Raw genomic sequence first — 24,019 nt, forward strand, 5'->3', positions numbered from 1 at the left:
AAAAAAAAAAAAAAAAAAAAAGGCTGAAGAGGAGGTATGGCTTAGTGAAATAAACTAAGGAATAATACCTATACCCTGAATTCAGGGCCTGGAATTAGCACACACATACACCTATGAGAAGCACTCCATATGACTGCTCTGCCAATGTCAGCGTGAACAGCAGCCTCCACTAGTCAGCCCTCCCTCTAGCCATGAGTTTGCCTCTCCTCAGGGGCCTAGAGGCTGGCAGGCATACTCACTGGCAAGGCAGTCATCAATGTCCTCTTCACAGTCCATCCCACTGAAGCCTGGTGGACACTCACACATGTAGCTGCCCTGGGTGTTGTGGCAGAGGCCTTGATTCATGCAAGGCTTGGACACACACTCGTCAATGTCAATGGTACACCGCTGACCTAGGAAGAAGAAAGCTGGTTCTCACAGACGTCCAGGTATGCCGGGGCTGAGGTGAGGTGGGTATAGCTACTCCTAGGGCAGCTGGCTGGTCTGCTTCAGGAGTCCAAAGGAAGGCATCTATATGGCCTGGGGAGTTTTGCAAGGGGCTAGATAGAAAGCACGTCAGGGTTTTAGAATCTGGGTTTTGGAGTCTTCCAGCCACTAGAGGGCACCACAGACACATACAGCAGGAAGGCCTTCTGAGCCTTTCTAGTCAACAGCACCCAGGTAGAAATTTCTTACAGGCAGGACAGGCCTTGGAAGCTCAAGTCCTTCCACGTGCGGCAGTGCAAAATGTGTGTTTATCCTTCTCCCCATGTTCTTACCTCGCCACCCAGGAGCACACAAGCAGGTATAACTCTCAAAATTTGATGCCTCTTTACAAATGGCAGCATTCTCACAAGGGTTTGGGGAACAGGGAGCCAACACAGTCTGACAGTTCTTGCCTGAAAAGCAAATAACATCATTTGTGATTGGGAACCAGTCAAAGAAAGGACAATTTCCCCAGAGTGTAATCCCAGGAAGTACTCTGACTCCAAGTGGAATAAAGAGTGACTGGTTTTAGACTCTAGAGACATTTCATCTTTTCAATCTTGGTCTGACATTGCTAACTTTTCATCTTTAGCAGGTTATTTCTCTTCTCTGGGCTTTCCTCATGAGCAAAAAGTAGCCAGGTATGGTGGTGCACATATGTACTCTCATACTAGGGAGGTGGCTCAGGAATTTGAGGCCCAATATATAACAAGAGCTTGAGGGAAACAAGCAAGGGAGGAAGGAAGGCAGTGAGGAAGGAAGGGGGAAGAGAGAGAAAAAAATGAACATTAGAATACCATGTACTCAGAGATGATTTTTGAGAACTAAATGAGAAAATGTTCACATCCTATGCTACTAAGCATAGGGCCTGGTGCAGAGCATGAGGCCTCGGCTACTGCTGGTCTGTTCCAACTTCCACTGTGATGATCACAACTGGCTCAGGGATTTTAACATCTGCATAGATCTGATGAGATTGCCTATATCTCCACAGGGTACAGGAGCCCAGCCCCGTAGATGGCCATTCCCCCCAAAAGGCAGTAACTTCCTGCATCTCAGGGACCTGCAAGGGTGAGGCAACTGGTGACTGAAAGCTCCAGGGCTCTGTCTCCTCATAGCAGTGTCTGCAGATAGACTGATGCCTGCCTACCAGTACAGCAAACAAATTTCAGAAGAATGTTTATATTAAAATGATCATCAGGTTGTTTTTAAACTCAAGTCATGACTAACACAGCTTCAAAATTCATACTAAGATTTTTCATTCAGAAAGGAAAAAAAAGCACAAATTTTCACCAAATACATCTAAGAGGCTGGGGCTGACCAGGGGAAGTGCTGCATGGTTCCTTTGTGCTGGACACTGGGACAAAGCACAGAGTGCAGTAGGGTGCACAGCACTTACCTAGCAAGCTTAAAGTCCTAGGTTTAATCCCCAGCACCCAAAAAACAAACCCAATAAACGGTAGTTTTATTACCAAAACTAGAATCAGCTAGGCCATCCAAATGACAAGCCAAACCATCAGCTATTTACCAACTTTGAGCCAAACAGATACTACTAATAAAAAAATTTGTTTGGGTGCCATAGCTCACACCTATAACCCAATTTTGGAGGCTGAGACCTAGATTGCAGTTCAAAGCCAGCCCAGTCAGGAAAGTCTGTGAGACTCTTAGCTCTGATCAACCAGCAATACAGTTCCAAAGTGGAGCCGTGGCTCCAAAAGTACAGTACTAGCCTTGAGCTCAAAAGCTAAGGGACAGTGTCCAGGCCCTGAGTTCAAGCCCCGGTACTGGCACACACACACACAAACTCAATCACTAAACCTAGGTCTGAAGGGTAGCAGATCACTTGCCTAGCCTGCTAAGATTCCATTCCCAGCACTGAAAACCAAATGGAACACTGAAGTACAAGGGAAGCGTGTGTGTCTCCTGCTGTGATGCTTCTGAAAGACTGGAGTGGTCCTCACAGCAGGGCAGTTTGCCCTGCACACCACCCCACACAATGGAGTCTCTGACATGCAAGTGTTAACTCCCCCGGGGTTCTGCAACACCGGCAGCACCCACCTGTGTAGGGCAGCACACAGTGGCAAGTGTAGCCACTGATGTCATCAAAGCAGGTTCCTTGGTTGAGACAGGGGTTGGAGGCACACTCATCAATATTCACCTGGCAGTTGTAGCCTACAGGCAGAAAGGGGGAAAGCCAGACACAGTGAAACCTTCTAGAATCACTTCATGACCTCAATTGCTGACACTTCTCTACCTTTCCTGTGTGTGTATGTGTGTGTGTGCGCGTACACATACACACACACACATATGCACACACTAGCACTGGAGCTTGATCTTAGGGCCTCCTATTCGCCCCTAGCTTCCTCACTCAAGGTTGGTGCTCTATCACTTGAGCTATACCTCTACTGCCTACTTTTTGCTAGTTAACTGGAGCTAAAGAGGCTCTCGGATTTTTCTGCCTAGGCTGGCTTTGATCCAGATTCTCAGATCTCAGCCCTCTGAGTAGCTAGAATTATAAGTGTGAGCCACCAGCACCCCGCCCTATTTCTCTTGGTGGTAAAATGACATGCTATAGAAGCTGTACTCATTTCTTCAGGATGCTGGAACACCTCATTCCTTTTGGTCTCAAGATCCTGATGTACAGTCAGTCAGTAAATAGTCCATTAGTCAAAAAGATGAAAGGAAGAACAGCCTGTTCTAATAGCCTGAAAGCCTGATCATCCAATTGCAAATAATTTCTCAATCAGGGACCAAGAAGATCAGAAGGTTGGAAAGCTCATTGCTAGGCCTACTGTTAGGCCCTTTTAATAGGAAGTTTTCAGTCAGAAGAAGGGACAATGTTTTTAATACGTTATAAAAGCTTCTGATCTTTGCCCCTCTCTCACTTGTCTTCTCACGGTGCTGTTCCTGATATCATAAAGCTGTTCCCTCATGATTCAAGGTACCCCATTTTACTCCCACTAAAAAAATGGAGGGGGAGTAATAAAGCACTAGTAGAAATAAGATTCTATCCAAATATTACACACCTCTGCATCTTAGATGAAGCCCACCACAGCACCTCAAAGCAGAGACCACTGATGGACAGTGGTGGCTCACACCTGTAATCTTAGCTACTCAGGAGGCTGAGGTCTACAGATTGAGGTTTGAAGCCTGGGGCAGAAAAGTCCAAGAGTCTCAGGTCCAATTCACCAGCAAAAAAGCTAGGATTGGAGTCTTTTTTTTGCCTTGAGCAAAAAAGCTAGATAAGATTTAAAAAAAGCCTCAAGTTCAAGTCACAGAAGAAAGAATGTGACACAACAGAAATAACTGACAAGCTAAGAAATGGTTTTACCTGGGGCTGGGAAGGTGGCTCAGTGGTAGAGCGCTTGCCTTGCATGCCTAAGGCCCTGGGTTCGATTCCTCAGCACCACATAAACAAAAAAAAAAAGCCGGAAGTGGTGCTGTGACTCAAGTGGTAGAGCACTAGCCTTGAGCTGAAGAGCTGAGGGACAGCGCCCAGGCCCAGAGTTCAGGCCCCACGACCGGACCAAAAAAAAAAAAAAAAAAGAAATGGTTTTACCAAATTTCCCCTGATAGGCATCATTCTAGTAGGCCGTGGGGAAAAAGTCTGCATCTAAGAATATCTCATGTGTCAAAGTACTTGCTGGGAGAGTTCTGTTGCATGGGCAAAACACATGACTGATCACTAGTACTGCCATCAGAATATCAGCAAACATAGTATTTATCCTCTACTTCCATACTATTGAAATTAGTACAAAAATCACATCTAGGCCAACAAGTTCACAATGAGAAACCTACAGAAAGCTGTATAAGCAGAGTTTTAACTGTGATCTTAAATATTATTCCCTTAACAGCTTACTTTTCTGGCAGGCTGAAAGGAGAAATTATATTTATGTTTTTATTCCCCAAGTATTAATACTACCTGCTCAGTATGTTTGCTGTATGAATGAATGACAAATAGAAATAAAAATGGACAAGTGAGCCAAGCAGTATGTAACAGCAAGACAACAGACATAAGATGCATTTTGGTTTTCACCTTTGAAGCCCTTTTTGCAAGTACACCTGTATCCATTCACCAGATTATCACACGTCCCTCCATTCTGGCATGGGTTAGAGAGACATTCGTTTCTGTCTACTTCACAGTTGGTGCCAACCCAGCCTGCATCACAGAGGCACTTGTACCTGAAAGAAGATAAAGAGTTTTTGCCACAGGAGGAATAACACACAATTGAATCATAGAGTCAATATACTGGAATTGGTGAAGAAATAAGGGAACAGAGAAGTCTTTAAGTGAGCTCATCTCATTTTTATTCTTTTATGGTCTACAATGGATGCATCAGGCACTTGGTAAGAATCACATGAACTCATCTAGTGTGCTCAGTAAAGAGACTACAGGATGCTTTCCTGGGTCACTGAGAAGCCAGTAAAACCAATTACAGTACAATTTCATAGGTAAACAATGGTTTAATCAAATATACTGAGCCAATCCAAAGGGCAGAACTAACATGGATGAATCTATACAGTTTACTTTCTTACATACATTTAAAAAATAAAACAAAAAAACATAGGAAGTGGACCTGTGCTCAAAGTGGCAGAGCACTAGCTTTGAGTGGAAAAGCTCAGGGACAGTGCCTAGACCTAGAGTTTAAGCCCCATGACTGAGGGTCCCCTCCCCCTCAAAAAATTAACATAAAAGAAACTTTAGGGTCCCTGGTTTCTTGTGCAAAACAGACAGCAGGAAATAGGTCAGAGATAGATTCTCTGTTTCACTGAAGAACTCCAAGGATCAGATGGCCACAAAAAATTCAGAAAGTATCAGATTTTCAAGCACTTTGGATTTTTGGAATAGACATGCTCAATTTGCATTCAAATAAAATGTCTCTAAGTGATTTAGTCAGACATTTATCTTTCATGAGTTTCCAAGAGAAAACTCACAGAAGAAATAGTATGTGACACAGTAAAAATAATAGTGACAAGAAATGGTTTTACCAAATTTCCCCTGCTAGGCATCATTCTAGAAAGCCATGTGAGCCATACTTTATTTTACCTGAAACGCTACTTCAGAAAGCACCCGGGACATTGAGCAGGAAAAGAGACAAGAACAAAGATATATACGGTCTCCAAAATGAGTGACATTAGTACTTAGCATGTGGTATCATGAGAAGAGGGCCACCTATGAGATCTGTCAGGAAAGGATGGATGGGGAGGGGTTGAGGGCTGCCATACACATTCTTCATTCTTTTACCTGATAGAAGTTTGGCAAAGAGCAATGCAAAACACTGTTTTATAACAAGGATATCAAGAGCATAAAACCATATAATGAGACCAAAGGTCACGCTGTGGTTCTGAAAATTACCAACACATCACCCAACTCTAATGAGAGGCAGTCAACCTGCCAAGGTTTCATCAGGGCCATGTCTCAAGTTGGCTGAACCAGTTCTACCCTAGAGTATACACAGGTGGATCAAAGCTGTGCAGAGAGAAAATTAGGGCACACCATTTCTTAGAACTCAATCCCATAATAAGTACCAACACACAACTGCCAAAGGTGCATGACGCAGCTTGGCCTCCTCCCATGAAATCCCTGTTAATTACATATAGGATAGAGGTAATATTCCTTATCTGACCACCTAGGTCCTCAGTCAGGAAAGGTAGGACAAAGTGGTCATCTGCAAGGCTTTGATGGCCATGATCAAAATGTTCGGTCAAGCCCTGGTTCCCAGCTGACATTTTCAGATGATCATCAGGACCAAAAATCTGAGGGGTTTGACCCAGCTCAGCACAGCACTGTGATCCTTTGGCAGCTACTCACCCACTGAGGCCCCCAGTGCAGTTGCCATGGATGCAAGGGCTGCTCAAGCATTCGTTCACCCGGGAGTAGCAACTGGGGTGATGGGGTCCTTCTGGACACATGCAGCGGAAACCATTCACATCATTGATGCAGGTTGCACCCTTGCGACAGGGATTGGAGGCACACTCATCGATGTCAATATTGCATCTTTGCCCTGGAGAGAAGGGAAGGGAGCAGTGCCACTCAAATCCCCTATTCTCAGGGAACGTACGCATTGACGTTCTTCCTCTGCAGGGACTCTAAGTGCCCCAAATGTCAAGATCTAAGGAATGAGACACTTCAAAGTATTTCATGCCATGCATATAAGGGGCAAAGGACATTGACATCTGACCACAGTGAATGGAACACTGGTCAGTATTGTGTTGATCTAATGTGTATTTCTACTTCCATTTGGAAATGGGGAATTTTCACAAGGCATTATTACTAAGAATGTCAAGTGCTAACGAGAAAGTTGCTCCTCCTGATGTTGTGAATTAACTCTAAAAAGCTTTCTGATACTGGGCACTGGTGGCTCATTAGCTGAGTAGCGAATCCTAGCTACTCAGGAGGCTGAGATATGAAGACTGGGGTTCAAAAGCCAGCTGAGGCAAGAAAGCCTAGGAGACACGTACCTCCAATAAACTTAAAAAAAAAAAAGCCAGAAGTGGCATTGTGGTTTAAGTGGTAGAGTGCTAGCCTTGAGCACAAACAGGCTCAGGGACAGCCCTGAGTTCCAGCACCAGCACGTGCGTGTGCATGCGTGCGCGCGTGCGCATGCACACGCGCACACACACACACACAAAAGAAAAAGCTTTCTGCTGTCTGCTCCAGACACTCATTCATTCATTTTATGCTGCTAGTGGATTTAAGACTCAGGACCTTACGATCTTGCTTGGCTTTTTTGCTCAAGGCTAATAACTACCAGTTGAGCCATATCTCTGCTTCTGGCTTTTTCATGGTTAACTGGAGATAAGAATCTCTTAGATTTGTCTGCCTAGGCTTGCTTTGAACCTCAATCTTCAGATCTCAGCCTCCTGAGTAGCTTGGATTTGGGGCATGAGACACAGCTGCCTGGCCCCAGATTCATTGTTTCCAGCTAGTCAGGCTCTGTCTAATTAACTAAAAGGCTTATTAAGTCCATGAACTATTAACTTACTTTAAAAAGAAATGCCATTGTGTTTTCACCTTATTTATTTTGGTGCCAGTCTTGGGGCTTAAACTCAGTGCCTGGGTGCTGTCTCTGAGCTTTTATGCTCAAGGCTAATGCTCTATCACCTAAGCCACAGATCCACTTTCAACCTTTTATTTGTTAATTAGTGATAAAAGTCTCCTGGGTTTTCCTGGATGGGCTGCCTTTGAACTGCGATCCTCAGACCTCAGCCTCCTGAGTGGCTAGGATTACAGGCATGAGCCACCAGCACCCACCCGTGTTTTCATTTTTAAGAGTTACATTAGCCAATTAACTACCAGAAAACTGAAACTGGTGCAGTAGCTCAAAGTGGAAAAGTGCTAGCCTTGAATGAAAATGCTCAAGGATAGCACCTGGGCCCTGTGTTCAAACTCCATGACTGACAAAAAGCAAACAAAAAAGGAAACAAGTTATGATCTGAGGATCAAAGCCAGTTCAGGAAAGAAAGTCCACTCTTATCTCCAATTAACCAGTAAAATAAAATTATAAGTAGAGGTGTGGCTCAAGTGGTAGAGTGTCAGCCTTAAGTGAAAAGTTAAGAGGACAGTACCCAGACAGTGAGTTAAGTCTCTTAAAGTTCTTTTAAATGATATTGCTTAGGCCCAGCTGCCATAGATTTTTTTTGTGGGTGGAGCCCAACAACTGCATTTAAAAATATGCAAGTGGTCCAAACACTAGATTATAATTTTAGCATTCTCTAACAGTGTAGATGCTAGGAAGGAATGAAATCAAAGTGACTGCTCCTCTTCCAAGACATTCCCTAAGACATCTTGGAAAAACTGTCTGCTTTGGTCTTGCTCTTCAATGCATTAGACTGAATAAAGTAAAAAGTGGGCCAATCATAAAAGTGCTTTGATTTGTTAAATAAGATTTAAGTATAAGCTGGGTACCAGTGTTTCACACCTAAAATCCTAGCTACTCAGGAGGCTCAGATCTGAGATCATATTTCAAATCCAGCCAATGCAGAAAAAAAAAAAGACTTACCTCCAATTAACTGGCAAAAAGCCAGCAACAGAATGGCTCAAGTGGTAGAGCATCAGCCTTGAGTGAAAAAGCTAAGCAAGAGCACCAGTCCCTGAATTCAACCCCCAATACTGGCACATGCACACATACATACTTTAAGTATATATTCTGAAGTGAGATATAATTTTATGTTTTCCTATAATTCCTATAATGAGTGAAATTAAGCAACTGTTATGAAGGAATTTACAAGTTTCAAAGAATACAATTGTTCTGATTCAGATAAAAAAACACATTTTTTAAACTTAAGAAAAACCAACCCTGCATTTAGAACAGGAAATTCCAAATTAAATAGATGTACACCCTTTAAAGTATGGGTATTAACATTTTTCACTCTCCATTGCTCTATAACCTGTTATTGGTGGTTCTTGTGGTAAAGACCCATAATCTGGAAGTGGTTGCTGTTTTCCTCTGTTTTATTAATAATTTGTTTGAAATACTATTTCTTTTTTGCCTCAACCAGTGATTCTTTGAGATTTATGCCATTGGAACCAAGAAATGAACCACAGTTCTTTATCTATGAAGCCATCCTGGGCTTGCAACCCAATGAAGGATGAAAGAAATCTTTTTTGTTTTTGTTTTTTTGCATGTCTTGGGGTTCAAACTCTGGGCTTGGGTGCTGTCCCTGAGCTTTATTTGCTCAAGGCGAATGTTCTACCACTTTAACCACAGTGGCCCTTCTAGCTTTTTTCAGTTGTTTATTGGAGAGAAGAATCTCATAGACTTTCCTGCGTGGGCTGGTATAAAAAAATGATCCTCAGATCTCAGCCTTCTGAGTAGCTAGGATTACGGGTATGAGCCACGTTGTGTCCAGCTCAAATGGCCCTTTTCATTTTGGGTTCTGTGAAACTATTTCTGCAGATGCCACTCCTTCCAAGTTCTTCACTTCCTTTTTTGTTTGTTGAGTTTCCTTCCTACTTTTCTCCATCCTCCTTCTCCCTCTCCTTTTGGTTTTTTTCATTGCTGATGTTTGTTGTTTTTTGAGGCGGATTAACCTGGAACTCACAATTCTCCTGCCTCTGCCTCCTAAGAGCTAAGATTACAAGTGTGAAACTTTATGCTCAGCTTCTTTTAATGTGTGTGGTGCTGGAGATCCAACTTAGGACCTTGTACATGTAAGGCATACATTATACTATTTATTCTCTCATTTGCTTGGAAACTCTTCCCACCCCACCCCCACCCCCCTTCTTCCCCCGCCAGTCATGGGGCTTGAATGCTGGGCCTGGGCACTGTCCCTGGCTTCTTCAGCTCAAGGTGAGTGCCCTACCACTTGAGCCACAGCACCACTTCTGGTTTTCTGGTGGTTCATTGGAGATAAGAGTCTCATGGACTTTCCTGTCTGGGCTGACTTTGAACCACGATCCTTACATCTCAGCCTCCTGAGTAGCTAGGATTACAAGTGTGAGCCACTGGCACTTAGCTTGACACTCTTTTGAGAACAAATCTTAAGCCACCTCTGTAGGTTTCAAGTGCTCCTTGCATAGTCTACAAATACGCATTGGTGGATACTTCCCACCAAGGCCTGCCCTCACACAGGGTCTACTGAATATTACAAATGCCCAATGCAAGCTATGTACTGAGTGGGGCCCTGCCATTCCTGAAAGGAGAAGTTACCCCATGGAGAACGATGGAATGGGTTACTCTGGTCAAGATGCACCATATTCATAAACTGACATGCTGAACTGAAATCCCTCTGCACGACTACTTAATGATAACAAAAAATTATATATATATGGAGATATATATATGGAGAGAGAGAGAGAACTTTCCCTTGTTTTACACTCCCTAGGTATGTAGTCAGTGAACTGGTGTTTCATCAATGGCAGTCCTAACTCAATCTGGCTGGATAGTAAGAGTGCTGTGCTTAAGGCTTACTAATGCATGCATGCATTCAACAACATTTACTGAGTATCTCCTTTAGCATGACAATATTAAGGGAGGTCCCTACCCTCTGGGGATTCATAGATTTCACTGTGCAGGCTGCTAGCTAAGGACGCGGCCACATGAAATTCCTCCTTTCAGGTGCTTCATTAGTTAATGGGGGGGATAACAACTTTTTCCTGGGCTGGTGGGAGAATTCAGGACAATAATGCATCTTTGGTGGCACTTTGTAAACTGAAAAGGAGTTTAGGGGAGTACCATGGATCTTTATCCTCCCCCAATTAATTAAAAAGTATTAATAGGTTCTAGAAGAACACAGAATTTAGTCTTAAAAGGAAGACAAAAACAAAATGTCTCCCTTAAATCTTTCAATGTGCAGAGAGAGCATTAAAATAAAACAAGAGAGAAAAAAAACCCTCACATTTACTGCTCATGAGTGTATACCACAGTCATCTTAGATATTTTCAGCAGCTGCTTTACAACAAAAACAAACAAGCAAACAAAAAAATCTCAGACCCAGAAAACAGTTCCAAGAACAGAGTAACACCCAGTAACCAAAACATTCCATTTCTTGGTTATGTAGTTTCATGCTACACCTTAAGTTTATTTTAGAATATTTTTAGCCTCTGTCCTCTGTCCTTGACCTTGCTGGGTTTCTAAATGTTAAAAAGAGAAAGAATATGATTCACTGGCATTTCAAAAAAATAAATAAGTCCAGTAGAAACCTTACGTAAACCCAGAAAAAACCACAAGGCAGCAAGGCTGCCTGGGGACTGCGGTGGGAATGAACCTGGGCTCTGGGTCAGCCTGCCTGGACAAATACAGCTTAGCCTTGTGAAACGCTGATTCCCTATCAGAACCATAGAAAAGGTAAAAGCCAGGACAACTAAATGAGATTTGGCATCCATTCTAGTGCCTCACTCAGAGTAAGTCCTTAGTACACGTTAACCATCCTCTTCAGGGTCAGTAGGACCCAGCTTTCCTCAGCAGTTTCCAGTACTTTTTTCTCTTAATTTTAAAAAGTTATCCTTAAATAGTTGTGCAAAGGGGGTTCAATCCAACATGTCAATTTATGGGTAAAATGTTTTTTGTGTGTGTGCTGGTCCTAGGGCTTGAACTCAGGGCCTAAGCACTGTTTCTAAGCTTTCTGCTCAAAGCTAGTGCTCTTAACACTTGAGCTTTTTTTTCCCCTTCTTTTTGGTAGTTAATTGGAGCTAAGAATCCCATGGACTTTCTTGTCTGGGCTGGCTTTGAACTTTAATCCTCAGACCTCAGCCTCCTGAGCAGCTAGGATTACAGGTATGAGCTACTTGGTGCCCCACAACCTTGGGTTTATTTTACAGAAAGAATGTACTACTACCTAAAGGAAAACAAAGGTGGCTTTTGGAGGCAATTTAATTCAATAACAGTGATGGAAATTTACAGTCTTTCTAGGAATTCTTCTCAGGTAGCAAGAAACACAGAGTCTGTAAACCCTAATTATAGAAAAGTGTTAGGTTTCAGTTTAGGAAGGATCTATAGGCAAACAAGTTCAGGGAAGCACAGCAGCAGATCTCCAACCTCCCACAGAGATCAAGAAACAAGAGACATTGGAAAGTCATTTTCTCTTGGGTACCATTCTCCTAAAGTAAAACCTGTGGATACAAGTAGTGTTACCTGTGAACCCAGGTGAGCAGACACAACTGTAGCGATTGATGCCATCAACACAGGAGCCTTGAACACAAGGGTTGCTAGCACAGTCATCAAAATTGATTTCACAATTAACTCCTGCAAAGAGAAACCATTCCATATTACCACAGAAATACTCTTCTGCTAGTCATGTGATATGTTAAGACATATCCAGGCAACCCCAAAGAAAGTGGCAGGGATCTTTTGTTCAAAATGGCTTCACTACTTCCTTCGTTGTGCTGACATTCATGCTGACGGGGCGAAGGCCTTCAGGTAAGACGGCTCACACGCTGGCAGGAATCCAGGCAATGGCACTAAACTGGGCTAGCTGGCATGGATACCCCCCTGCACGTCAATGTCAACTAAGAATGGCTTTTGGTGAAGAGGGTAAAATTTTATTAGATCTGGAAATAATTCTAAACTGGGAAGGACACATAAACACACTTCTGCACTAGCAAGTGTGTTTCTTCTTATACTTGTTAGTACAGAAATGTACCCAGGAAGCCAGATACCAGTGGCTCACGCCTGTAATTCTAGCCACTCAAAGGCTGAGATCTGAGAATCACAGCTCAAAGCCAGCCTGGGCAGGAAAGGCCATGAGACTCTTAACTCCAACTAACTAGCAAAAACAAAACAAAAACAAAAAACAGAAGTTGTGGCTTGAGAAAAAGAAAAGGAAGAAAAAGCCAAGCAAGAGATCAAGGCTCTGAGTTCAAGCCCTAGTACCAACACACACACACACACACACACACACACACACACACACACACACCTACCTATTTATTAGTAATGGCATTCCAAATTTACTGAGATATTATTATGTGTAAAGCACTCTGTCTGCGCTTTCCATTTCTGTTTATTCCTCTTAGCTAAGTTTCAGAGCCGGCTGTGTCACACCCACTTCATGATGGTACAGCTGACCCGCATAGCACTGGTGACAAAGGACAGTTCGGACTGAGTCCTGTCCTCTGCTTCCACAGCTCTATGCTGTTTCCTGCCTGCCATGATGCCTTCCTGTGTTGACAGGGCTAACCTGCCTTCAGTAGCCAAAAATGAGAGAAGGATTTCCATTACTGCTGCATAAATCAGTGCATTTAGCAGATGTGTCTCTAATCTTTGGCTGACAACTTTCCTTACCCCTCAATCCTGGCCCAAGAAGCCCCAATAATTGAATGTGGCAACAGCCCATGGCCATGGTTCCCTTGAGCAGGAAGTGACACCTGGATGCAGCTGAGACAATGAGCTACTGTACTGAAATCTGACCAGGGTAACCTCTGGTCTACTAACTGCCTGGCTTTGTGCTGTTCTCCCCAAAGCCTTATGATTCTATCCTGCTCAGAAATTCTAAGAGGTTTCTGTATGTCTTCACTAAGTGATTCGGTTGTTGGCTTCTTTCTGATTCTTTAGGCTAGCTCCAGTCTTTATGAAGAATTAAACAGATTACCATCCTCAAAGCACAGACAGATAACACAGAGAGAAAGCTCTAAACATAAGCTCTCAAGCCCCACTGCACCCCGTTCTATCCATATCCCCACCCAAACAAGCTACAGCTCAGACCATATTATACATGGGTCTCAGACTCCTGATGCTCTTCTCTTCATACTGTCCTGTATGTGGACTTTCCACCCAGATCTCTAGTACATGCCAGCTTCTTCACCACCTAACACACACCTCTTTTTTGTGTGTGTAAGCTAGTATTGGGACTGTCCTTTTTGCTTCTTCATTGAAGGCTGGTGCTTTAATACCACTTGAGCCATGTTCCACTTTGTGTGTGTGTGTGTGTGTGTGTGTGTGTGTGTGTGTGTGTGTGTGTGTGCTTTAATACCACTTGAGCCATGTTCCACTTTGTGTGTGTGTGTGTGTGTGTGCTTTAATACCACTTGAGCCATGTTCCACTTTGTGTGTGTGTGTGTGTGTGTGTGTGCTTTAATACCACTTGAGCCATGTTCCACTTTGTGTGTGTGTGTGTGTGTGTGTGTGTGTGTGTGTGTGTTTGCCGGTCCTGAGGCTTGAACTCTGGGTATAGGCACTGTCTCTGAGCTCCTTTTACTCAAGGCAACCATTCTACCACTTGAGCCACAATACCACTTCAGAATTTTTCTGTGATTTAATTGGAGATAAGAGTCTCACAGACTTTCCTGCTTGGGCTGGCTTCGAACTATGATCCTCAGGTCTCAGCCTCCTGAGTATCTAGGATTACAGACATGAACCACCAGCAGCTAGCTGGTTTTAATTCTTCAAACAGCTGCAGGAACATGCCTGGCAGGGTTCCAAAAGATTCTGGGCCTTCCTCTCCAGGCTGCCTGCTGCAACCCACTCCTATTTACTTCTTGCCTTCCAGTGACAGCTACCTTGTCTACAAAACACACCTGATCTAGCCTGGCACACCATGACAAAATCCCAGAGGAAGCAGTGCTTGCCTAGCCATCCGCACCCACACTTCCAGGTTGTCTGTGTAACAGGAGTGACAGCAAAGCTTGAAACCACTCCTGCATTCGAACGGCATCCATTCAGATCCTTATAAATCTCACATTTCTTCTCATACAGCATTTCTCATGTCTGGGGACCGGCCCGGAAGCAAATTGCTTTTGGAAGGTTTCACAAAGATCTATTCAGCCCTTTGAGGGAGTTATCTAAATGTGGGGAGGGGGAGGCACTCTCGGCTGTGAAGGCATGGGATGTTTTTCGTATGCTTGAGCAATTCAAAAAGGACTTTGTTTCCAAACTTGGCATGTGTGAGGGCCTGGAAGAAGACCAGGGCCTTTGACAAGTTTGGAGAAATGGATTTGGAAATAACACAATAAAGGGAGAGCAGCTAAACACTGCCCCCACCTCTGGCCCCCTACACAGGCCATTTTCCTGAAGTCCAGGATGAGCTGGGAATAAATCATCCCTCATACTGGCAGGTTCCCTGCCAGCTAAGGCACACATTGGTTAATCTTCCACTAATACATTTTCCTTTGATCTGGGACATGAGCCACAGTTGTGTCCATAGTTGTGTTCCTCTGATATATAAAACAGAATCCAGTGACCCTGTGATATGCTCCTGCCTGAGAAAGCAATTGCAAATGTCCCCCAATAGGCCCTCAACCTAATGGGTGCCTTCAACTAGGATCAGGGAATAGCAGTGCACACTGGGAAGGGGCAATGGACACTCACAGCTACTTCACAATCCCCATGGTGGGTGGCAAATGTCTCCTCTCCCTCAAATCCCGAAGGACCCGAGGTCCCACTAGATACAGTGAAGAGCAGGCCAGTGACTACAAAACAGAAAAGAAAGTACTGGAAGGAAGGGAGTTAGGGGATAGGGACTAAAGGAAGGAAGGAAGAAAGACTGAATTCATTAACCTAGGTGGGGACAGGCTTAGTGGAAAAAAAGAAAATCAATAAAGCCACAAAGATAAGGTGTTCGATTTTTCAAAATATCTTTGAAAGTGATATGATTTCATGAATGCCAAATACAACATCATCAGACTGGGACTCCTATTTTTCCCACTAGTTACAGCTGTCTGCTTAGAGATGTTCTGTTTCTGGCTTTAGCTATGCTTCTAAAAATCTGTATCATTTTTTATTTTTTTCTGTGCTGGTACTAGGGCTTCCTTAGCTTTTGTCCTCAAGGTTGGATTCTACAGTTAAGCCACTTCTGCTTCTTGGTTAACAAGCCTTGCAGGCTTTTCTGCCCCAGCAGAAACACTAAAACTTAGATCTCAGTCTCCTGAGTAGCTAGAAATACAAGTAACAGCTACGGGTGCCTGACTGAATCAGGACTACTACTGAGGCATCTAAACTAATGATAGGAAAATGGAGATTTTTGTGTAAATTGTGTGGAGATCCGTGGAACACCCAATCAAACAGCCAGAGTATCTTACCTGACGTGCCTGGCTGGCAGTTGCACTGGTAGCCGTTCACCAGGTCAATGCAGCGTCCTTCATTCAAGCAGGGGCTGCTGTAACACTCGTCTATCTGGTCACTGCAGATGGCCCCCATGTAGCCGGGGTTGCAGAGGCAGGTGTAGGAATCAATCCCGTCCTGGCACTGCCCATGATGGCAAGGGTCAGGGTCACAGTTGTCGACATTCTCCTCACATAACACGCCAGTAAAGCCTCAGGAAGGAATTTTACCAAGAAGATTCAGAACCAAGGCAGGTACTGCACACTTGAACCCAAAAGACAACTTATCCATTTTTTCCCTGGATGGCCTAGGGAGAATTACTGATGACCCTGAATGCTGGGAACTGGCTGACTGCTTTGATTGAGAGCACAAGCTTGGAGAGCAGCGCTCAAAATAAAGATGCCCAATCAAATTTGCAGAACTGAAATACTCTGTGACTGACCCCTGGGTTGACTGGAAAGATGCCTTAACTTTGGGATTCGAAGCAAACAGCTCTCAACATTGATGTCTTCAAAAGCTTATATGTGAATATCTTTCCTGCTGAACCTACCACGACCGGTGCTCATTAATGATTTCATGCAGCTCATCTTCTTAATACTAACTTTGGAGGACACAGAATTTTGTTCTGCTCAATCTCTTCCAGAGGGTTTTAATGCTCCCAGAATGTTTAAATGAAAAAGAGACAAATAAGAAATAACATGCAACTAGATCCACTTCCATCTCTTCCTTCCTGGCTCTTGTGCGCCTCTCCTCCTTCTTCATGTGCTTCCTAGGGTTTTAGTCATTTTTTAGTGATGGCTGTGCTTCATGAGAACAAGCTGGTTGAGCAAGACAAAGCCTAGAGCTTCTCCAATGGAAGGAAGTTCAGAGGTTCAGTATAGTCAACCTCATTTAAGAAGGTCTAGTAATGCAAACATCCATTTTCTTCACAATATTTGTGACTAAGACTGCTTTCCTGTAATTACACAGAAATAGTGAACACAATGTCCCTAGAGTTCTTTGAGAACCCATTTTCTAAAATAAAACAATGTCTTTCATCAATGTCTTTTTCAAACCAGTAGCTCAGCCAAGAACCTGAGCCTTTCTCTCTAGCACAGGCAGCCCCTGCTGTTTGGGCACAGCCCCTCCACGCTATCTGTAACAGTCAGCACTTTCCCTAGAAGGAAAATGAGTGGGTGCTTACCTGTGGCACATTGGCATTCATAGCCATTCGGGTGATCAATGCACTTGGCCCCATTCAGGCATGGAGTACTGGAACAATCATCGATGTCAATCTGGCACACTGGGCCTGTGAAACCTTGAAGAAGTACAGGGGACAGATACAGGTCAAAGAGTGCTCTGCTTTCCTCACTGAATGGACAATGCCAATGAAGGGTGGGTTATGATACTGGCAGGGAGGATGCCACTGGGTCGCCAAACAGAAGGGTTCTCCCAGCAAGTGACTGGAATACCTGGGGAATGTCAGGAGTGGTGCCAACAGCCCTGCTCGTTCCGAGCACAGCATTTCCTCAGAAGGAAGTGGAGGAATGGAAATGCTGTGTGGAGGTGGAGCACTCAGTGAGTCCTTGGATCCTAACAGGCATTTTCCTGGAAAAAGCTATGGTCTACGGAAAATGCTTCGAGCACTTTCAACAGCGGTACAAGAGCAAAAAGTAGACACAGAAACCAGGGCCAGTGGCTCACTCCTGGAATCCTAGCTACTCAGGAGGCTGAGTTCTGAGGATTGTGGTTTGAAGCCAGCCCAGGCAGGGAAGTCTGTGGAACTCTTATTTCCAACGAACCATCAAAAAGCCAGACGTAGAGCTGTAGGCTCAAGTGATAGAGTGCCAGACTTAAGTAAAAAGGCTAAAAGACAATGCCTAGGCCCTGAGTTCAAGCCCCAGAACTGGTACAAAAAGAAAAAAAAAAAGGGAACACAAAAAGACAAAAACTGATGTATGCTGATTGCCTGATTCAAGGGGTAAAATGTCTAAAACAAATGCTCTCACATAGAGGCTTGAACAATATGACCCAGGGGAAAAAAATAAGATCCCAAATCACCTGTAACTCAAGTTTCTATGAGGTGCGTGTGCTCTTAAATATGTACCAGACAGAAAAGTCAAGGGCCATTCAGAAATAAACTTGGACAGGGGACTATAAGCGACTTGTAAGCCATACTAGCTGAAACAATCCCCTCTCTGTATACGCACAGGCTCTTACCAACCCTCACTGTAATGGTTTCCGTGTGCACAGCCCATATGCATTTCTCCTCCTCCCTTCCCGGGCACAGTGAGCTTTGTGCTTTATGGGAACACAGGGGATGGGGTGGCACTCACCAGGGGGACACAGACACTGGAAGCGATTGACTTTGTCCACACACTGCCCGTTGTTCACACAAGGGTTACTCTGGCATTCGTTGATCTCCAGTTCACAATGCACACCTTTGAAACCTGCACAATATGGACCCCATGTGTGACTCCGAAGGAGAGAAAAACATCCCAACTAAGAAAGCATAGATGTACAGAGAGGGCTACAATGGCTCTGAGCATAATACTTCTGCTAAGGGAAAGGCTGTGGTCCTGGTAACCTATGGAACAAGGACTGCTGCGGGATCCTTGTTACAGCAGAGGAACAAAGTTACATCTTCATGTAAGATGTGGTGATCCTTGACATGCAAACTATGACTCCTCCACTCTCTCAGCCCCATGCCTCCTGGACAGTGCTGGGCCCAGTGACTCGTTCTTTATTTCTAAAGAATGGCTGAGCTGTTATTGTTCTCAGGTAACAGGTTAAAAGTTCAGGAAGGACCAAAGCTGGAACTGCAGTCCTTCCTTCATCAGCCAAAGAAGATTACCTCAGCTGTCACTTCTGGCTGGATTTGGCTGGGTTCTCTTGAATCCTCAGAGAACACAGAGAATTCTTGGTTGTAGAACAGCTCCAGAACATTGCTAAGCTGGTGCTTTTCTTTGTCTACAGGGCAACTGCCTGCATAACTGTGAGTAAAATCTTGCTTCATAGGTGGAATGGAGTGGTATTTATCATCTCTTTTATCAAGGGACCAGAAAAACTAGCTATTAGAAGGAGGCTAAATGGCAAATAGCTTCTGACATTTTCTAGTACCTGGATCTAGATTCTAACATGATAAGCTTGTTTAATTTGCTGTGTGTTGCTCTCACAACTCTAGTACTGCCTTACTCTGGAAGGAAGGGGTATGCCTAAGAGCCCTGACATCCAACAGCATTGATGAGCATAAGAAAGCAAGCTGCTGGGGAAGGTGGAGTAAAGCCTGCCTCTCAAGCCCCAAGTCCCATGGGCCATTTACCTGGCATGCATAGACATGTGAAGCCCCCGATCTTATCCAGGCAGGTGGCATCATTCTGACAGGGGTCCGAGTGACACTCATTGATGTCCATCTCGCAGCGAGGCCCTGCATAGCCCTTGAGGCATTCACAATGGAAGGCTCCATCTGTATTCACACACTTTCCTGCATGCTCACAAGGATTGCTGTTGGCTACAAGACACAAGCACCAGTTACCGAGATCCAAGCTTTAAGAATCCAAAAGGGGACTACAGGGAGAGAGCAATGGTACGAAAACACGGCTAGGCCATTACCAAGCCTTCTCTCTATTTTCATTGTCCTCCTTAATGGGGGAGAAGATAAAACTAGGGTACTTGCCATTGCTGTGCCTTTCTGTTATTCTTTTGCTTAAACAATCTAACAATCAAGTCTAGACCTACATATTTAGTTCCCAGAATGGGATCTATGAGCATAAAGGAAAGGCAGTTGTAAACCATGTACATGGAACAAGAGAAATTTGAGGTTTGAGTGTTAACGCATCCTAGAGTGAAATGTGCTTCTGTGTAAACACTTGCTGGGCCAACACGCTTTTCAAGCTTGGGAAAGGCTGTGTGATCTCACTCACCCATGGCACACTCATCCACATCTTCGGTGCAGTCTGCCCCCTTGTAGCCCTGTGGGCAGGTGCAGATGTACTGCCCATTCAGGGGGTTGGTGTCACACAGCGCACCCTTGTGGCAAGGATTGCTGATGCAGGCATCATCCAGATGACACAGGAGACCTGTCACAGGGTGGGGCAGAAAAAGAAAACAGCTCTCACTTGCAGAAGAGCTTTCCCTCCTCCATGGAGAGGGACCTGATGAGCTGCTCCCCAAAATCCAACATGAAGATTCAGAGGTTAACTTCCCCTTTGCCTGATCTAATGTCAGGGCCATACTGTAGCCATCAGCAAAGCACGTAGTTGCTTCGGACAACCTGAGTGCTCCAATCTGAGCCCTCAGCCAGGGTTTTCCTCCAAGGCAGACACATGTACAGGCTTGAAAATCAGAGGAAGAATATGGAGAAATGGAGATGTCCTCCAGAGAATGTGCCAGATTTAGCAATTAAAACTGAAGATGCTCCATTAAATTGAGTGTAGAGGGTGTAGAGGGATGGGCGTGTCAGGCCCTGATACTGGGGCTTGAACTCAGGGCTCTATCCCTTAGCTTTTTTGCTGAAGGCTGGTGCTCTACCATTTAAACCACAACTCCATTTCCAGATTTCTCATGGCTAATTGGAGATAAAGAGTCTCACAGATTTGTCTGCCCACCCTGGCTTTGATCCTCAATCCTCAGAGATCTTTGCCTCCTTAGTAGTTAAGATCCATTAAATTTAAATTTCTGATAAAAGGTTAATATGTGTTAAATATTGCCTGCATCCTGGGTTTTATCTGGCATCCTCCTTCTCTATCATCATGCTACCTAATGACATGGGCTCAAGCGATCTCCCAAGCCTCAGAAACAATCAGCAACTGAATACCGTCCACCTCTGTAATACTGGCCATTTAATCACTTTAGCATTCCTGGATCAATTGTCATCAGGTCTCTGATGAAACTAGGCTTCCTGTCCCGCAGATTTCCACTAAGAACTGGCTTTTCCAGTCTGTGATTAGCTAATGCTTCTTCCACAAAAATGCAAGTGAGGCTCTTTGAAAGGCAGAAATAGAACATTTCAAAAACAGCTACACTTTTGGAAACTCTTGGGTTCACTAGCATCTTCAATGACATTTGACCTCAAGAACCACACATTTAAACTGAGAGGCAAGGCTCCCTTTATAGTGATAAAAATCTACTGTGGGATATTTTCATAGGTATTGAGTATTGAAATGCACTTACGTGCTTCTTTTGCCAACTCCTTTGGATTAAATAGATTATTCTTAAAATGAAGTTCAGGAGTTCACTTATTAGTCATCTATAGAGTCTAAATTTCCAAAAGGCTCTTCTGTCTAAGGTCATGAGGAATTCTGCAGATGTGCCTCTAAAGAACAGGGTTACTAGCCTTTCTTTTCTGCAATGAAAAGGAAAAACTATCGAGCTGACAACATCTTAAGGAAGGACACTCCATAACCTTTGGCCAGCAAGTAACATTTCCAGAATAGTCCTGGATGACAGGTTCCTACAGATGGAAATTCACAGAGCACAGCTACCAGATGCAAGAGAAGGCAGAGAGGCTCTAGATGCTCACTGCCTGCCCCTCCCTTTCCTTTTCTCCAGCTCTGTCAGCTTACCTGCCTTTCCTTCTGGACACATGCAAGAGAAGGAGGCCACACGGTCGATGCAGGTAGAACCTGCAGTGCAGGAGGCAAAGGCACAGTCATCGATGTTTTCACTGCAATCATCTCCACTCCAGCCATTCACACACACGCAGCCATAGCCCCCATTGCTGTTGGTACAGGTTCCTCCATTCTGACAAGCATTGGGTTGCAGCAGGCACTCATCCACGTCCTCCGTGCAGAATTGCCCTATTGGAGAAAAAGAAGCTTTGATTAAGCTCATAGGCTGCAAAGGATGAGGACCATGCTAGCTTCTGATATCCTTCATTTTCATATAACCTGCCTAAAAGAAAGTAAGAAGAGTACACAGCAGTCCAGGCTCTCTTGGGAATTTTAAGGTTACCCTCAGCCATGTAAATTATATTTATTCAAGGCAAGTCATTTCAAGAAGAATGGAGATCACAATGCTTCAGAAGTCTCAGCGTGAGTCTTTAGCCAGCCTAACCAACAGGAGAGAAGTCCTGTAGTGCCCTTGACTCAGCTACATTATTGGGTCATTGATTCAAAACACAAGAAGAGGAAGGAAAAAAGAGCTTAAGAGAGTAAACAAAAAAAAATAATGCAAAGAAATTTAGACTCCTGCATCAAGTATTTAGGGCTACTTCTACATTTGGACTGTACCAGTGCGAGTGGCCTGGCAGTGACACCATATAGCAGTTTTGCAAGATGATTTTCTCCAATTAGCTCTGTGTGTATATGTGTGTTAGCGGGCACACACGCGCATGCCTGAACACCAGTCCTGGGGCTTGAACTCAGGGCTTTGTGATCTTGCTTCAGTTTTTTTTCTCTCAAGGCTGGTACTCTAAAACTCAAGTTGCAGAGTGTCATACCTCTACTTCTGACTTTTTGGTGGCCAACTGGAGATAAGGGTCTCAGATTGTTCTGCCTGGGCTGGCTTTAAACCACCTCATATATCATCCTCCTAAGTAGCTAGAATTACAGACATGAGTCACCAGTGTCAGGCTCTCAGATTCATTCTTATAACCTTATGCATGAAACTATAATTATCTTTTTTTTTTTGTCGGTCGTGGGGCTTGAACTCTGGGCTTGGGCACTGTCCTTCCGCTCTTCAGCTAAGATGAGTGCTCTACCACTTGAGTCACAGCGGTTTTCTAGTGGTTTATTGGAGATAAGAGTTTCACAGACTTTCCTGCCCAAGCTGGCTTTGAACCTCGATCCTCAGATCTCAGCCTCTTGAGTAGCTAGGATTACAGGCATGAGCCCGTGGCTACGGTGCCTGGCTGAAACTATAATTATCTCAAAGACTAAAAGTTAGGGAAGCAAGTATATATAGAATAAGTTAGAAACAATGAAAAGTCCTAACAAAGTGTGGATGTAAAAGGCAAGGCCAATAATAGGAAGAATGGAGTAACATGTTCTCAGCCTGAGGCAGAATGTCTCTCTAGTATAACAGGAGATGGGAAAAGAACTGTTTTTCTCTGTATATGCATGTATGGAAATGCTGCATGGGAACCCCCATATGGTACATTATGTGCTAATAAAAATGTGGGGAAAGAAGCACACTGAAGGATAATCAACAGATTTCCTAAGGGGGCAGCCATGATGGGATAGAACAGTGTCATTAGCAAAGAATAGAGTATAGGTTACTAGGTGCCAGTGGCCCATGCCTATAATCCTAGCTACAGGAGGCTGAGATCTGAGGATCATGTTTCAAAGTCTACTGTTCTTAAAGCCCCACTGTCTTTGATACCACTCTATGTCATGGCCCCCCTGAGAGATGCTACTGCACTGGCCTTTCTTACTTTCTTCTTTTTCTTTTTTCTTTGCTGGCACTGGAGCTTGAACTCAGGTACTGGGGCTTGAACTCAAGGCCTGGGCACTATCCCTTAGCTTTTTTGCTCAAAGCTGGAGTTCTACCATTTGAGCCATACCTCCCCTTCTGGCTTTTCACTGGTTAATTGGAGATAAAAGTTTCACACACTTTCCTGATTGGGCTATCTTTGAACCATGGTCCTCAGATCTCAGTAGTAGGATTATAGGTGTCCAATAGGCTTTCTTGATTTTAGATGACCTTCTGCCAATTGCAACCCAAAGTACTAATACTAAGTAAGTGAAGGCTAAGAGGAAGGGAGGGGCTGAGTGAAGGATAGGAAGGAATGAGTGAATGAATGACCAAAAGAGGAAGGAAACTAGGAAGTGGGAGAGGAAGAAAGCAGGAAGACAGTGAAGGAGTTAGTGACCTCAACAGCAATCCTCTCCCTCCCCCCCATGCCCCCCCCACTAGGAGAGATGATGTCATTTTTTATTACAGAAAACTTTGCTTCCTTACAGTGCTAACAGAAATGCTACTTCAAAGAATAGCAGCTATGTTATTAGGATACAGGTACAGATGAGAAATAAACACAGGATAAGAAGTAGGCGAAGAGCTGCTGTAACCTGGGGTATTTGCTGAGTCTTCTTTGTATACTTAGTCTACCTCAAATATCTCTGCTGCCCTTGAACCACACTGACTTGCAGAATTCCAGCATA

At 44.1% G+C, this 24,019-nt stretch overlaps 1 protein-coding gene across 1 annotated transcript in view; it reads right to left on the bottom strand.

The window, feature by feature from the left end:
* LOC105987058 (neurogenic locus notch homolog protein 2) overlaps positions 1–24,019 on the bottom strand; it is a 145,608-nt gene that overhangs the window by 24,077 nt on the left and 97,512 nt on the right. Inside the window, exons 6-17 of the mRNA XM_013018215.1 lie at positions 21,485–21,718; positions 19,844–19,999; positions 19,243–19,431; positions 18,257–18,370; positions 17,125–17,238; positions 15,920–16,153; positions 12,039–12,149; positions 6,275–6,467; positions 4,499–4,644; positions 2,521–2,634; positions 759–878; positions 240–392 (exon numbers count right to left, since the gene is read on the bottom strand). Coding sequence (XP_012873669.1) covers positions 240–392; positions 759–878; positions 2,521–2,634; positions 4,499–4,644; positions 6,275–6,467; positions 12,039–12,149; positions 15,920–16,153; positions 17,125–17,238; positions 18,257–18,370; positions 19,243–19,431; positions 19,844–19,999; positions 21,485–21,718 — 1,878 coding nt within the window. The remainder of the gene's footprint in view (positions 1–239; positions 393–758; positions 879–2,520; positions 2,635–4,498; positions 4,645–6,274; positions 6,468–12,038; positions 12,150–15,919; positions 16,154–17,124; positions 17,239–18,256; positions 18,371–19,242; positions 19,432–19,843; positions 20,000–21,484; positions 21,719–24,019) is intronic.

Source organism: Dipodomys ordii, unplaced genomic scaffold, assembly GCF_000151885.1.
Source record: "Dipodomys ordii isolate 6190 unplaced genomic scaffold, Dord_2.0 Scaffold39, whole genome shotgun sequence".
Lineage (NCBI taxonomy): Eukaryota > Metazoa > Chordata > Mammalia > Rodentia > Heteromyidae > Dipodomys > Dipodomys ordii.